Source organism: Pteropus alecto, unplaced genomic scaffold (genome assembly GCF_000325575.1).
Source record: "Pteropus alecto unplaced genomic scaffold, ASM32557v1 scaffold5, whole genome shotgun sequence".
NCBI lineage: Eukaryota > Metazoa > Chordata > Mammalia > Chiroptera > Pteropodidae > Pteropus > Pteropus alecto.
Genome location: NW_006441953.1, coordinates 25,635,279 through 25,650,311, shown reverse-complemented (window position 1 = coordinate 25,650,311; position 15,033 = coordinate 25,635,279). Strand labels below are relative to the sequence as shown.

The following is a 15,033-nucleotide window of genomic DNA, read 5'->3' as shown; positions in this document are numbered from 1 at the left end:
AAAATAGACTCCACCTTTTCTCTGCTTTGATAGCACAGAAAATCTGAAACCTGACCCTTTCTCTGTAGTTTTAGATTTTTTCTTTCTTTGCACTATTTCAATCAGAGCTATTATCCTCTGCCCATAGAGTAAGAGTTATTTTAGGTGACTCAAAAAACACAGTGGAAAAAAATCTATAGTTTTTTAAATTAAGGAATGAGGATTTTGTCCTGAAACTTGTTTGCATAAGTTTGCACAATGAGCACACTTAATGAATTATGCCTGTGTCAACATTTCTTTTCTCCACTAAATGGTTTGTTTATTTAACGAATGTTTCCTATATTCATTTATGAGATATTATGACATCATAACCATTCATCAAATGTGGCAAGGGCACAGATTATCCGAACTTTACTCTCTGTTCAAGCTTTGACATACTGACTTTGCCTAGTGTGAACATATATGTGAACCAAAGTTGTCAGAACTGTTGGTTGGTCTGAATTTATACAAAATTTTATTCATTCAGTAAGTGTTTATTGAGCATTTATTACCTATTAGGTAGTGAACAAGACCTGCTTTAAGATATACTATAAATCTTTTTTAAAATCTCCATTTTTCAGTTGAGTACACTTTGAGTTGGCTGGAATTCGAATTCACAAATGTATGTGTGTGTATGTGTGTGTGAGAGAGAGACAGAGAGACAGAGAGAGAGACAGACACAGACAGAGAGGTAGACAGAGACAGAGAGGCAGAAAGAGAAAGAATGATTAATGGCGGTTGGGGAAGGGTGATAGAAATAGTGAAATTGGAACATCGGTGACAGACTAAATGCCAGAAGACTTATTTAGGGACATGGACAGACTCTGCAAAGCAAGTATCCTTCCTAGAGGTTATAATTTGCAAACCGAATGAAGGTTAAAATAAGACCAATGCAAATAACATCATTTTAGGTATTTTCTCCTCTTATGAAAAGAGTGTACCCTAATTTTAAATTTTCAGATAAGTTAGGAAAAAATTGCACAGAAATAATTATGTTAGCAAAAGTGATGTTTAAACACAATCGTCACTAGAATCGTTGTCCCATAAGTTGGGACATAAACTTTCCTACGTGCTTTTTTTGCTTCCAATGAAGTGATGCCATTCGGTCTCAAGGCATCACTTGAAAAGGCAAAAGCAACTTGAAGTAACACAGTGAGATCAATGAATAAAAGAGAGAAATAGAAGTGTTTAGATACCTGAAACCTTGGCTTCTCATTTGCTTCAGTCCGGGGTTTGCAGACGTCACCCACTCCTACTCACTCCTAACGAGAGTATATACTCAGCTCTTTGAAATGTGAGTATTATGGAAAAGATCGCAGTTGCTTTAAATTATAGAAGTTGGCAAGTGCCTGGGAGGAGCGGGAGGTTGTTTAAACTGAGAAAGACAGTCGAAAACTTCATGCAACTGCGTGAGCTCCAAGCTTCAAACGCGTTCTCATGCTCAGACGAGACCTTTATTTTTCATCAAGTTACTTTTTACATTGTTTTGCAGCAGCTTTGAATAATAAACACATTTTCCTGCTTTAATTTTTTTAATGCTTTCTAAATTCATGGGACAACCAAAGCAAGCAAGCCTCATGTTTTGGGGGAAAGTTTGATATCAGCAATGCCTAGAAAAGGTAAGCTACTGTTTTCACTGCAGCTTTTCTCTTCTTCCCTCCTGTTTGGCCTGCGTCGAAAATATTTACTAGTGATACTTAAGACAGCTCCTTGTAAAGGAAAGAGGAACTTGTCGGAAGTATATCAACAAATGATAAATTAGACATTGAAAAACCTCGGTGGTGGTTCTTTCTCCGACTTTCCATTCCGCTTAATGCGCAAACCTCCGTGAAATATCTTTGTATGAAAATGCCATTTCTTTAAAAATGTGTGCAAGTCTCTAAGGTCTCCGTTCGGATGCGCCTCACGTTCTGTAGTGTGGTGATGGGCTAATATATATGGCCAAGGTCAGAGTATCTACATTTTCTTATCCGTTATATGCAGTTCAACTTCCGGAGCTGTGATTTTTCTATTCACTCAGAAATGTTTCCCATGGAAGATTTTAATAACATTCCAAAAATTCTCTGAAATATGGTTACTATGACTTCTTATAAACTTGTTTTTGTAGGATATGTTTTTTAAAAGTTCAATAAAATACGTTTTTTAAAGTTAAATAAATCATTTGACTTTTCCTTTGTAACCCCAGGAAAGGACGTTACAGTTATTATGCCTTGAGGGGGAGAAAGAGCTCAACTGGAAGTGTGTTAATTCAAGTCTAACTTAGTGGGGTGGCTTTGCCTTCTCGATTGTGCCTCAGAAACAGGTAGCGAGCAGAAAGGCTAGAATATTCCTTGTTTTTCTATGCATTGGTCTTATGAGAAGTATCTTGCGGTTTTAGGTGGAGGGGCACGTAAATATGTGATGTGTTGTTCCAATTTCTCTGAAAAAAAAAATCTGTTATCAGTGTTCCCATCTTTCCGAGGCAGAGTTCCAGGTGCAGAAAAAAAAGCTAGATATTCACAGAGGTCTGCAAATGCTTCCAGCAGGCTGCGATTTAGCAGAACCTCACATTAATTCCTCCATGCATATATATGTACTCGCAGGCAGAAATTAAAAAGCCTTGTGGGTTGGACCAAGCTTGAGTGGTTTGGGACATGTAAGCAACCTCCGTCTGCAAAACCCACCGGTACAGAAACACCAGCGAGCATGCCCGTGAGGCCTGGCAAGAAGGCCCGGGGCATCGTCCTTGGGTTGAAAGGGGCTCTTTGACCTGCCTTTGCTGGACTCGCTGTTGCTCTGTGTCTGGGATCTTTTCTTATTCTGTGTCAAATTCTGATTACGTAAGGTGGATCGTAGTGGCTTCTTCGATCTTGTGGTCTCGGTGAAAGATTAAGATCAGAGAAGGGATATTATTATAGAAAAGAGGGAAGGCAGTTTGATCAGCTCCTCGCGAGGTGGGCGAGGGAAACTGTTAGCTCCTTTTTCTACCGGGTTTGTGTGGAGGGACAGAGGGACCCGCGCCTGCCGAAGGCTTGTCCTTCTGGGTCCTGTACCTTCTCCCTTCCCCTTCTGTCTCTCCACTTCTGCCCACGTCGGCCATACAACGTCAAGAGAGGGAGCCATGAGCTGGACACACGAGATTTTATCATCTCCTTCTCCCCCTCTCGGCCGTTCCCAGACTAGTTGGGGAAGCCCCCACCCTATTTGGAGGGGGTCTCCAGGACCCCACCCCATGACCTCATCTCAGGCAGCTGGAGAGCTGGGATGGCCAGCGGTTACATGGCGCCTGAGTGCACCCTGGGGACGGGTGCGGCCGAGAAATGCGCCGTGTGGCATGACGTGACTGCTGGGGAGCCGAGCGGCCTTCCCATCACAGGCTCCCGTGGAGGCTGGCGGCATCTCTGGAAGCCGGACCCTCCAGGCCCCGCCTCTGGGCCCGAGAAGGCCCCAAAGAGGACACAAACAAGAAGGCAATTAGACTTGCTAACGAAGCCCCAAGCCATCTGACTCAGCTGAGGCACAGCCCCCGGGGGGGAGGGTGTTGTAAGGGAACATGGACAGCGCCCTGGAAAGGACAGGTCAGGGTCGTCCCGAAAAGGACACCGAGGAGAGGCCCAATGTGACCTAATCGTGTCTGTCCACTTCAGAGAGGCCGGGAGAGAGGCCGCATCTGTGAGGGACAGAGGGGGAGAGTGTTAACCAACGAGGTGCCAGGGCGTGTGGGAGCCATGCTGTCTGAACCTGAAAAGGATTGGAACCAGACTTAGCCCAGGGGCCCAGCTCCTGCTGCCTACCCCCAGTCTGTGAAGCAGGGGCTGAAATGTCCCAGGCTCAGGAATCAAAGAGTGTCCACTCTGTACCAGAAGGTCTACCTGGCTCTTTGAATGTGGACCTTGACAGGGAGACCAAATAGCTCCTGCTGCCTACCCCCAGTCTGTGAAGCAGGGCCTGAAATGTCCCAGGCTCAGGAATCAAACCCGAGTGTCCGCTCTGTGCCAGAAGGTCTACCTGGCTCTTCGAATGTGGACCTTGACAGGGAGACCAAACGCCAACAGTGTAGAAAGGACGAGGAGGACAACACAGAGCGGGGCTTTGCAAATCAGCCCGATGAAGTCCATAAGGCTCCTCATAGACTTGCATTGAACTAGACCTTGGAGGAGGAGCAAACTATCATGACAGAAGCCAGAGGGGCAAGAGCGCCCAGGCAGAGGCTAATAGGCAAAGGCACAGAGGTGGAGAGATGGTGGCTGCTCCTGTGGACCAAGCACATTGGGGGTGGCAAGGCTCTAGTCCCCAAGTGCATCCCGAGGCATCTCATGGTTGTTAATAAGAGGAAAAACAAGTATATCCCGATCAGGTGACTTTGGGAACACGGAAAGCTCCATGGTGTTCTGGAACTCGGGTTGTGGGGTCACAAACATCTGCCTGCAAACCCAGCTCCACCCCTTAACTGCCCTGTGAACTCAGACCCATTCAAATGTCCGTGTTTTCTTCTGTTAAATGAGGCTAATAATTATGTCTATTGTAATAGGGGCCTTTCGAGGATTCAATTAGAGAATTCACGTGAGCTCTTCTTATTAGCTATTAAATGCTGGTTTCTCCGCGGCAAGATTTCACATGTTCCAGTTTCTGTTTTTTGTTTTTGTTTTTTTAATTTTTTTTTACTTTTATTTCTACTAATAAAAACATATTAACTGATAACATTTTATTGACCATTTCGTGCCAAGCACTGTTGTAGGTGCTTTGTATGAATAGTCTCATTTAAAACTCACAACCTATTAGGGGTCTTATTAGTGGGATTCTGCTGTAATCTTTACTTACAACTTATGAAAACTATAGCCCAGAAAGGTTAAGTAACTCACTCAAATTTATTTCAGTTATTTCTTGATGGGCACCACTAATTGAAACTTTGTGATCATCACACATGCTTGAAAGTTATTTATTTTCATGTTTTTATTTCTTAATGTGTCCTCTTGTCTCTCCATGAGTCAGTCATTAGAATCTAATGTTTTCCAAACTCATTAAAACATGAAACCATTTTTTTCCCCGAGAACTATCACACAAACCATGGAATGTGGAATGCATGCTGGAGAGCGAGGCGGTTGAGTTGTTCCTGTAAGTTTACGCCACAAGAACGCGAAGTTGCCCAAGATTTAATTGAAATTTATTAATCTCCGCCAGCCGCTTCATGAATTGTCTTCTGTATTTCTATGACACAAAAGCCCAACGACCGAGATTCTCATATCTAAAGTAGTTGATTTTTTAAAAACTATCGTCAACTTCCGAAAGGCAAAGTGACCGCAACGCAAATTCATGTCAATCATTTCATATCGGGAAGGTCAGCCTTTGCCTTTGGTTCGAGGGCACTGCAGAGAACAAAGGCTAGAATAAAATACCTTCAAAAAGTTATCAATTGAATGGGGGGAAACAAAACGTGCGTTTCAACATGTAAAATGCAAAATTAGATTTACAAGGAAGAATAAAAGGCTCAAAGTAAATTCAAAGATAAGGAGACTTAGGTCTCTGGAAAAATCAGAGTACTGTCTACCATTCTTTGTTGTTTACCGTGTACAAAGAACTGTGCTAAGCACATCACCGCGTGACAAACCCGTGTGTACTTTATAAAGTTCCAATGTGACTGTTAACTTGCCCATTTCACAGATGAGAAAACCGAGCCTAGAGAAGTTTAGTTTTCTGCCTGAAGTCTTCCAGGAAATAAGGGGCAGAGTATGTTCTGAAAGTCAGATTCACCTGATGATCAGGGAAGACTCCTCGGAAGAGGTACCATGTAATTTGGCCTGGAAGGATGGATAAGGGTTTGTGGGAGGGGCATTTCCGGCAGCGAGAGGAACCTCGGGAGAAGCATGAAAGAGAGCAGGGTGGAGGAGAGCGGGAGAGCTGCCCTGTCAGAACGAAGTGCAGGCGTAGAGAGCAGAGTGGGGGAAGCTCAAAAGACTCAGTTGTGGAGGGCGGGGGGGTGCGCAATAGCTTGGTTGGAATCAGGTCATTGAAAGCCCTGAATGCCAAACCACAAAGTTTGGATTTTTTTTTAATGGAGTCGTTATTAAAAGTTCGTACACGAAGAAGTAACTTTCTAACAGTTCATTAGAACGATGATTTAAGATGATTAATCAGTGTACGGGAGGGGGCAGAGACTAAACCTCTGTTGAGGAAGCGGTATTTATCCAGGCAAGAGAGAACGACAGCCATTGTTCACACAGCGGTCGAGGGTGGACATGCACGTGGGGCCCGGTCTCCTAAACCTGTCTTTCGAATAACAGCCTTGAGACCTTGCTGAATCCAGATTCGACTCTGTGAAATAGGAGGGGTGGGGAATGGAAGGGACAGGAGATGCTAGTTGACCTCTGAGGGCTTCTCAGCCCTCGAACTCCATGAGGATAAACCTCTACGCACCTTTATGGAAGAGTCATTACCTCTGCAGTTCCTTATTCCATCTCCAGTTTCTGGACTAGTCCTTCGTATCAAGCGGGCATGCTTCCAAAAGAATATTAAGGTTTAGAAAATTTTATGGGTTTATAGCTATGGCGATTACATAATGTGGTAATGACATGCTATGATTGGAAGGGTGTATTTTAATATATCCCTTCAGAAGGAACTCTCACCATCATCCTGGCTTTCTGCCTCTTGCAAAATTCAGCTGTCTGCTTCTCGTGACTGAGAAGTCTTAGTGCACGTCAGGATCTTACAGTGCTCTGGATGAATTATTCGCGTAGGTGTCCTAGGACCCCCTCCAGCTCCCAAATAGGTGGTAAACTTGTAAAGAGTAGAAACGAATTCATCTTTACATCCTCCAGTGCCTGACAAGTGTAGCAGGTCTCCACGCAGCTACGAACACAGGTCTGCAAGAAAAGGCACATTCCTTTATTTTCTTTAATTCAACTGGCATCTGAATCTAAGAGTCTGGGCCTGCAGGAACTTTCGTTTTAGAAATTATCAGGCTCCTGCCCCCACCACCTCTAATACCAGGGCGGTCTTCCTTCACTCCAGCATGCCCATCTTGTAAATCGCCCATCCCTCTGATGTCTGTGGATTCTGCTTTCAACCCCTGCTTAGGAACTGAGACTCGCTGTCCAGGCCAGGGACCTGGTGTCTGAGCAACTTTAGACACCCCTGCTCTCGGGGGTCCACCCACAGAGAGTGAGTATTTGCACTTCTCACAAATGTGCTGACCCTCAAACGCCAGCCTCTCCAGGTCTGGAGAAATCTCCCATCAAAGAATTTTTATTCCCCCTCTTCCGGCATACACTCTTGGACTCAGACTTTCAGAAAAGAAAAGACGATATGTTCTCAAGAGACTTCTGCTTCCTGTTCTCCACAACCTTGTAACAAGGACACAGGAAGGAGTGGGTAACATTCGTGAGATGGGGGTGAAGAACACACAAAGTTACTCCATCACGGTCCCAATCGATGCTCAATAATTGTCAGTGAGATGCAGGCCCCAATAACTGATGAAATGGCTCCTCCAAAGTCGCTCACTTTGCCATCAGAGGACGTATTATGATCAATTTAATAGTCTTTTTATTAAGCACCTACCAGGTGCCAGGACTTGACACACATTGTCTCCATATCCCTGTTGTTCAGGTGAGGAGCAGTGAGTAGCTTACCTAACACCCTACAAGCACTAAGAGATAGAGCACGTGTTCAAAATCAAGGTGCGCCATCCTCCGTGACCTCTGCCCTTTCACCCTGCTCCGTGGGCCCAGATAAAGAGTCCTTGTTTTCCTACCTCACGATCCAGAAGTCTGCGCTTAACCAATCCTTCAGTTGCCATTTCTCCTTAAAATTAGTTTTAAATTTTAGAAAAAAAAAATGTTTACAAAAGACTTTTATGAAAGAATTTTTATTTTTTTTCACCATGAACATAGAGTGACTCTGCTTGATATCATAATCATCCCATAGGATGATTTGTTACCCCGTCTAGTCATTCATCCGGGAGATTGTTAATTCTACTTGAAAGATAAAGAGTGAGGTAAAGTGACATGTCCAAGGCCACAGAGCTAGAAGAGTGCTCAAACTCAAACCCACGTTTGTCCGTCTCTGCCTCCGAGTCAATGAGTGGGGGGTTCGCTGTAATTAATGAAAAACTAATTATAGAGTACTATCAAATATTTGTAGTTTTAGGGCCTTCTCTGCCCATAACAGAAAAGCAGAGCTTGTGTGGCTGCTTTCAAACGCAATCTGCCAGATGTACTCTCCCAGTATTTGAGAGCTGTCAGTAAGGCATTAGTAGGTTTCCTTGCCAATTGCTAACATCCCCAAAGCAGTTTATTCGTTTCAACCGGCAAGTGATTTTTTTTTCCAGTTTCTTTCTTGCATCATTAATTTTTTTAGGAAACACTGTTGATGAAACAATTTTTATCCCATTCCACTTTAAAATCGAATTTGATGTCGATGGGATGTTCGTTAGGGATTCTTGAATTGACTGGAATTACCAACCCATTTTACCACGGCTGCTTCTGTCGGTTTCTCAGATCACCAGCTTCTCTTCTTTTCCTTTGCAACAAAGACCGTATTCCTTGGCACGGTCTTCAGGGGACTTTGAAAAATCTGTCTCTTAATGGTCCTCCTTGTCCACTCTCATCCCTACAGTTCTTTGTATCCCCACACGCCCATGTATACCAAATACCTCAGACTGGGTGGCTTCAACACAGAAATTAATTTCCCCACAGTTCCTGAAGCTAGTGGTCCACACCCGAGGCGTCAGTGGGCGTGGTTCCTCTGAGGCCTCCCTCCCCGGCTTGCAGATGGCCGCCTTCTCGCTGTGTGCTCACCTCGTCTTTCCTCCACGCAGAGCACCTCTAGTGTCTCTTCAGGTGTCTAAATCTCCCCTTCTCATAAGGACACCAGTCCAGTTGGATTAAGGCCCACCCTCAGTGCCTCGTTTTAACGTCAACACCCCCTAAAAGACCTTATCTGTGAATATAGCCACATTCTGAGGTATTTAAATCACGAAATTTTGAGAAGACACGATTCAGGCCAATATCTATGCACAGTGAACTCTTCACAGTTTCTTGGGCATCTCTTTTCTCTGTGTGACATAGATCTAACGAATCAAGTCTATTCCTCTGCCTTTGCGTGAATTATGTCAAACCCTATAAAACTGCTGACCTTTAATCATTTTATTACCTACAAAAAATAGCAATTGTGTATGACTCCCATATAGCATAGAGACTTAACAAAAACTCTCATTTCTTGAAGACAATTTGCCAGGCCTGTAAAATATCACAGAAATTGTTGATCATCTTTCTATTTGTCTCTGAAGCCGAGATAGAATGGCATGTAAACAGACTTTTAGAATTTAGCTACATTGCAGGACTCACCTTCAGCCTGAATGCCAACAGTAGCAACAAGCTCATATTTATTACAGCAGCCCCTTTCATTAGCACGCCACAGGCCACCAGAAAGTTCTTTATTATGCCAGATTCTGGCCTTCTTTTTTTTAATTTTCTCAGTTGTCTTTGTTCTGGTTTTAGAAGTAGCAAAGAAAAGTTCGTCTCTTTCCTCTGGCATTTTAAATACTTGAAGACTGTCACCAATCTGCCTTCCCCACCCCCTCCAATGTCTCCTTGCAGGAGGGAGTTTTCCCTGAACACCGTGTGGTTCACCAAAGGTGTCCATGCCTTCTCATTATTAGGGTTAGGGTTCTGGACGCCAGGTTCCAGGTGATTTCCTGGCATCAGCAGCAGTTACTTGTACGCCTGTGTTGAAAAGACTGTGAATCCAGCCTTGGGTGAGCAGGAGGAAACGTAGCGTTCCATCGGTGCTAGCTAAGGGGGAACCAGATACTCTCCAGAGCTGCTCGCACTGCGAATCTGGACATCGTTTGGCACCCGGAGTACAGGGGAGCAATTGCTCTAATTTAAATACTCTGTATTTCTTAATGCTAAATTTGCATCAGCTTTGCTAGTAAGCTCATCTCATAAAAAGACTGGCTAAGACACTCAGATTTTTATTCTAATATCGTCGTAGCAAAGCCTATTTTCGCTCATGTAATGGTTCTGCTTTTCTTCATAGTTAACCAAAAAGAATGTAGAATCTGGAATTATGATTTCTTTGTGTGCTACGTTCAGCCCTAACCCTTCCTGGTTGTATGACTATTGGCAGTCTGTTCATCGTTAAAAATGGAATAATATGTGGATCCTGCCCCAGTGGATCCATTGGTAGTATTAAATGAGATACTATGTAAAAAAGTATGCAAGCTGGCAGGTGAAGCACAAACGCTACTCGTTGCTAGGAGGCTGATATTTAGCTGGTCAGAGAATATTTCCCTCAACCTATTTGTTTTAGGGGATTTCTTATCACTAGACAAATTGACATCTAATAGGGGATTAAAAACAAAAGTATGAGGAGGAGAAATGAACACATACTAGATACTCAGCGAATGGACTTGTGAACATGAACACATCAAAGGACACAATTTCAGCAGAGAGGAGAGTGTTTCCATGACGCCTCGAAGCAGAGTAACAAGCAAAATCCGGAGCGGCTCTCCGTGGCTTGTTTTGCTGATTCAAGGCCTCAGATGTTTGATTTGGGCTGATTGGTGCTCGCCATCTGCTCATACAAATTGACATTGCTGTCCTAATGCTTTCTCCTGCAAAGGAAAACGTACCCATCTCTCAGAGCATGTTATCAGCAACGCGGTACGCTCAGCCAGGAGCTGCACCCCTCAGTCTAAAGGACCAAGCAGGAAATGTGCATGAATGAATGAGCACGTGGCAGAGATCCCGGGGGCCAGGGACGGCAGGCTCCACCTGAAGTGGGCAGTCACCACTCACTCCAGTGGGTGGTGGCCGGGACGGCGTGGCCTGATGGTGCCAGGTCTTCAGGTTTTTCAAGAAAATCCATGTATCTGGGTTTTTATATAAAACGTTCCTACTTTGAAAACACTTGCTGTGTTTTTGATCCACAGAGATAGCGATTTCATATATTTCATCCCAATATAATCTAGAGACATAAAAAGGGTTCAAATTTTCTGGCCGTGGAGGAAATCTCAAGAGACCTTGCCCTTCAAATAAATTTCCTGAGTAAACATGAGCATCCATGCCCACACACCACTGATAGCAATAGCTAACTGAGCATGCTCCCTACACAGAGGTACGGGTGGAGGCGAACCATCCTGCAGCCCTCCCAACGCCCTGTGAGGTCGATGCTGTGTTTATCTCTACTCTACAAACGAGACCCAAAGCCTCACTATCAGTTAGTAGTGACACATATGTACATGAATATATAATCCCCTTGCCAAGAGAGCTGGTGTCCTTATGTCTCTTAGATTGGAGGAAGAAAATTTAAATGCATGTTAGTGCCCACTGCCCCAGAGATGGCACGTTGGGGTGAATGATGATCCTCCTGGCTGCTTTTGGCAACTCCGTACTCCTGTGCTAGCTCGCTCGGGCTGCTGTAACAGAACAGGGGGGCTTAAACATCAGAAATGGTTTTGAGGGCGGGTGTCCAAGATCAAGGTGTTGACAGGTGTGTTCCTAGTGAAAACCCTTTCCCTGGCTTGAAGATGGCCGACTTCTTGCTATGTTTTGGCAAGAGAGAGAGATCTGGTGTCTGTTTCTCACGAGAACACCAGTCCTAGTGGATCAGGGCCCACCCTCATGACCTCATTTCACTTTAATTACCTCCTGAGAAGTCCTGTCTCCAGTCACACTGAGCGTAAGGGCTCCGACATACTAATCGAAGGCGGGGGGTGGACACACAATTAAGTTTATAACACTCCAACTCCCTTCTTAGGAGAACCAGCCTCTCCTGCATTTCTCTCCCTCACACCTCGTCCTACCCAGCCCAGTTCATTCAGCCATTTCCCTTTTCCTACCTCATTCTTTACCCCACGCGATGCTTTCATTCTACACAATCCCTTTTCTCACTTTCTGAAACCACCGTCGCTTATCCACGTTCCTGTTTCTCTCCTCCTCCACCTTCTCTTCCCTTCTCTCTTATTCCAACCGTGATCTTCTCCAAAGCCCGTTCCTCTCTCATCCTGTTCTTCTCACCCTCTTCTCCACAGCCACCCCCTCAAAGCTAAATTCTTTCCCCGTCGTGTTTCTGCCTCAGACCCTGATAACTGGGGTGCCTCACACAGCGCTGAGTCCATAGCAGACACCCCGTAATAGTTAGTGTGCCCTCCCTACATCGGAGTCCAGGCAAGTTCAGAGAAATGTGCAAGATGAAGCACTTGAAGCGAAGAAAAAAAAGAAAGAGAAAAAGAAATCAGAGCCATGAGACGGAAGAGGAACAAGCTATGTGAACCACAAGGCCCAATCTAGTTACTGAGATTGAGCGTGAAATCTCATTTCCTGGCAGCCAAACCCAGAGTCTTTTCAGACTTAAAGTGATCATGTCTTCTCTGCCGCGCTCAGGGCGAAGGGCTGGAGCAGGGGAAATGAATTCCTTTCCTTTTGCCCTGACCCGGGTCCTGCCTCGAGCAACTGTTTTTACCCACCCAACGGCTCTCTTTTCTGCCCCCCACGGATCTCTGACTGGCTAGTCAGTGCTGCATTGTGTTAAGACCTCACTCAGACTCTGTTTAGAATGTGGCTTTGTGTAGTAAAGAATGAAAAGCTCAGAATTATGGAAACTGTAGTTGAAGTTGTCGCTAGGATGTCGCTAAAGGAAATCTGCCATTTTTGATTAAGTGGAAAGCTCACCGAATGCGGGTTCAAGTGTCAGCTGGGTGGTTTATGGAGGAGAAGTATCAGATAAAGGAGGGAAGGAAGGAAGGAGGGAGGGAGGGAGGGAAGGAATGAAGAGGAAGGAAAGCTTTTTCGGAATTCTTTTCACTCGCCCCTTAAGTTACTCATTTTCCTCATTTTTCCTTACACTGTACTCTTTGCTCTTTCCTGTCACCAGCATCTTCCCTCTGAGCCCTGCAGAGAAACCGCTATCTTCATCTCCGGCCGCTCCTGTTCAGTGAAAACCTAATGCTTTAATTCCCACACTTTATTCTGGACGTAGAAATCTAACCATCGTCACAAATGTTCTGTTTTGTTATTGACCCAGCCATTCTCCCAGAATGCACTTGATAACCAACCGGTCAGTGCCTAAGACTCTCACTGTTCTTCGCTCTGGACACCACATTGTCAAGCTGAATTAGAGAGGACTCGGGTAACCAGAAGATGAGAATTATTAAAACTAAAGCACATAAGAGAGAGGGGGAGACTGATGGGCGATATGAGACTGAATTCAAGTATTTGAATATCTCCCCTCACGTAGGACTTCTGGAACAATTCTCCAACATTTGCTATCAATTATTTAAGATTCTAATCCAGAGAGGATTTGACCTAAGTTAAAATTGCAGCTCTGTCATCTTCCAGGTTCGTGTCCTTGGGGAACCAAGTCTTCCTAACTCCATTTCTTTGCTGTGAAAAATGAGGAAAATAGTATCCACCTCATCGAGGTTATAACGTGCATGTTATAGAGCCAAGTGAGACTATAATACGGTGCTCAATCAATCACAGCTGAGATTAATATTCCTGATACTTCTGTTGAAATGAAATAGAAGAAAATGCATTAGATGTACAGAGTTATTAAGTTGGTTGGATCATAAAGCATAAGATATTCCTCCTTCCCTCCCTTCTTTTCTTTTTCTTTCCTTCCTTCCCTTTCTCTTTCCCCATAACCATCCAGCGGTACCTTGACCCTGCATTCAGTAAGCTTTCGAATTAACCAAGAATTGCAGAATTCTTTTAACAATACCATAACGACTCCAAATATAAATTGCCTTAATTACAACACTTACATCCTTTACTACGCAGAACCATGTTCTAAACAGAATCTGAGTGAGACCCTGAAAGAGATTCGGAAGTCTTTGGCAAGTGGGATATTATATAAATAAAGGAGAGGAGAGTCTTAGCTGTGGTTCTCAACCCTAGATTCACCTTAATCAGAACGAGGGAGCTTTGGAAAATCCCAAAGCGCAGGCTGTACCCCAGACGTCAGAATCCCTGGTGGCGGGATCCAGACATAGAGAATTTTCTAAAGCCCCCAGGGTTGATTTAAGATGCAGTCTAGATTGAGAACCTCTATTTTCGAGGAACTGGTGGCCGATGGGGCGGAAAGCCTCAGAGTGGACAAGGCTGTGTGCTGTTCCCACGGTGTGAGCGCATCAATAACCTTCTAGACTCTAGAGGGACTTTCAGGAAGGAGACTTGTGGAAACAGAAATCAGGCAGAGAAAAGGAAAAGGGAGAGTCTAGGAAGAGTCTGCAGAGGTGAGGCTCAGTCCTCCAACAACTGAGGCAGAACCGGAAGGAAGGAGTGAGGAAATAGCAAAAGCAAAATAATTTATTTTTAGAATGTGGGAGACATAAACCTATGTGAACCAAAGATGAGTCTACCCTATCTTAGATGCTCACAATTCAAATTTTTGGAAAATAGCGAAAAAACGTTTGCATTGGTCCAGGAGGTTTCATCTTGATGATTTCATCAGAGGATTTTGACTAAATATCTGCTTTATAATCCACCACTCGCGGCATTTGCACTGCCATTCGTTACATCGTCTGCTGTGCATCAGATATGCCATTCTCTTAACCCTCACAAAATCCCATAAAGTGGCCGCCTCCCATTGTACAGACAAGGAGACTTTCCAGATGAGGAAGTGAGATGCACAGAGGTTCAATGATTTGCCCAGAGTCAGTGAGTGGCAAAACCAGGGTTCAAACCTGGATCCGTATGAACCAGAGCCCATGATCTTTACCCTGTGCCACTGTGCCTCCGGATAAAGCCCAAATCTAATCCTCGGAGAGGTTCGTGCTTCCATCCGAGCCTGCGAAATGACAAAAACATGCCCCGAAAAGTTATGTCCCAGCACCAGGGTCTCTGAATGAAAAGAACGAAAAAGTGGAACTATCTCAGAGGCTGCAGCTCCTCCTTTGGGATGCAGAAGACCTTGAGCAAGAGACAAAGCATTTTAGAGAGGAGTGGGCATGAGGTGTTTGTCACCACTGAACTGGGATTGCCCCGTCCTGAGCTGCATGCCTGTCACGTGCAGTGGGGTTTGGACAGGAACGGCCAC

General features: G+C 44.5%; 1 protein-coding gene across 1 annotated transcript in view; it reads left to right on the top strand.

Moving 5' to 3' along the window:
- The first annotated feature begins 1,374 nt into the window (after nucleotides 1–1,374).
- The window catches only part of C1QTNF7 (C1q and TNF related 7), a 90,422-nt gene continuing 76,763 nt past the window's right edge, over nucleotides 1,375–15,033 (top strand). Inside the window, exon 1 of the mRNA XM_006918987.1 lies at nucleotides 1,375–1,637. Coding sequence (XP_006919049.1) covers nucleotides 1,625–1,637 — 13 coding nt within the window. The 5' untranslated portion in view covers nucleotides 1,375–1,624. The remainder of the gene's footprint in view (nucleotides 1,638–15,033) is intronic.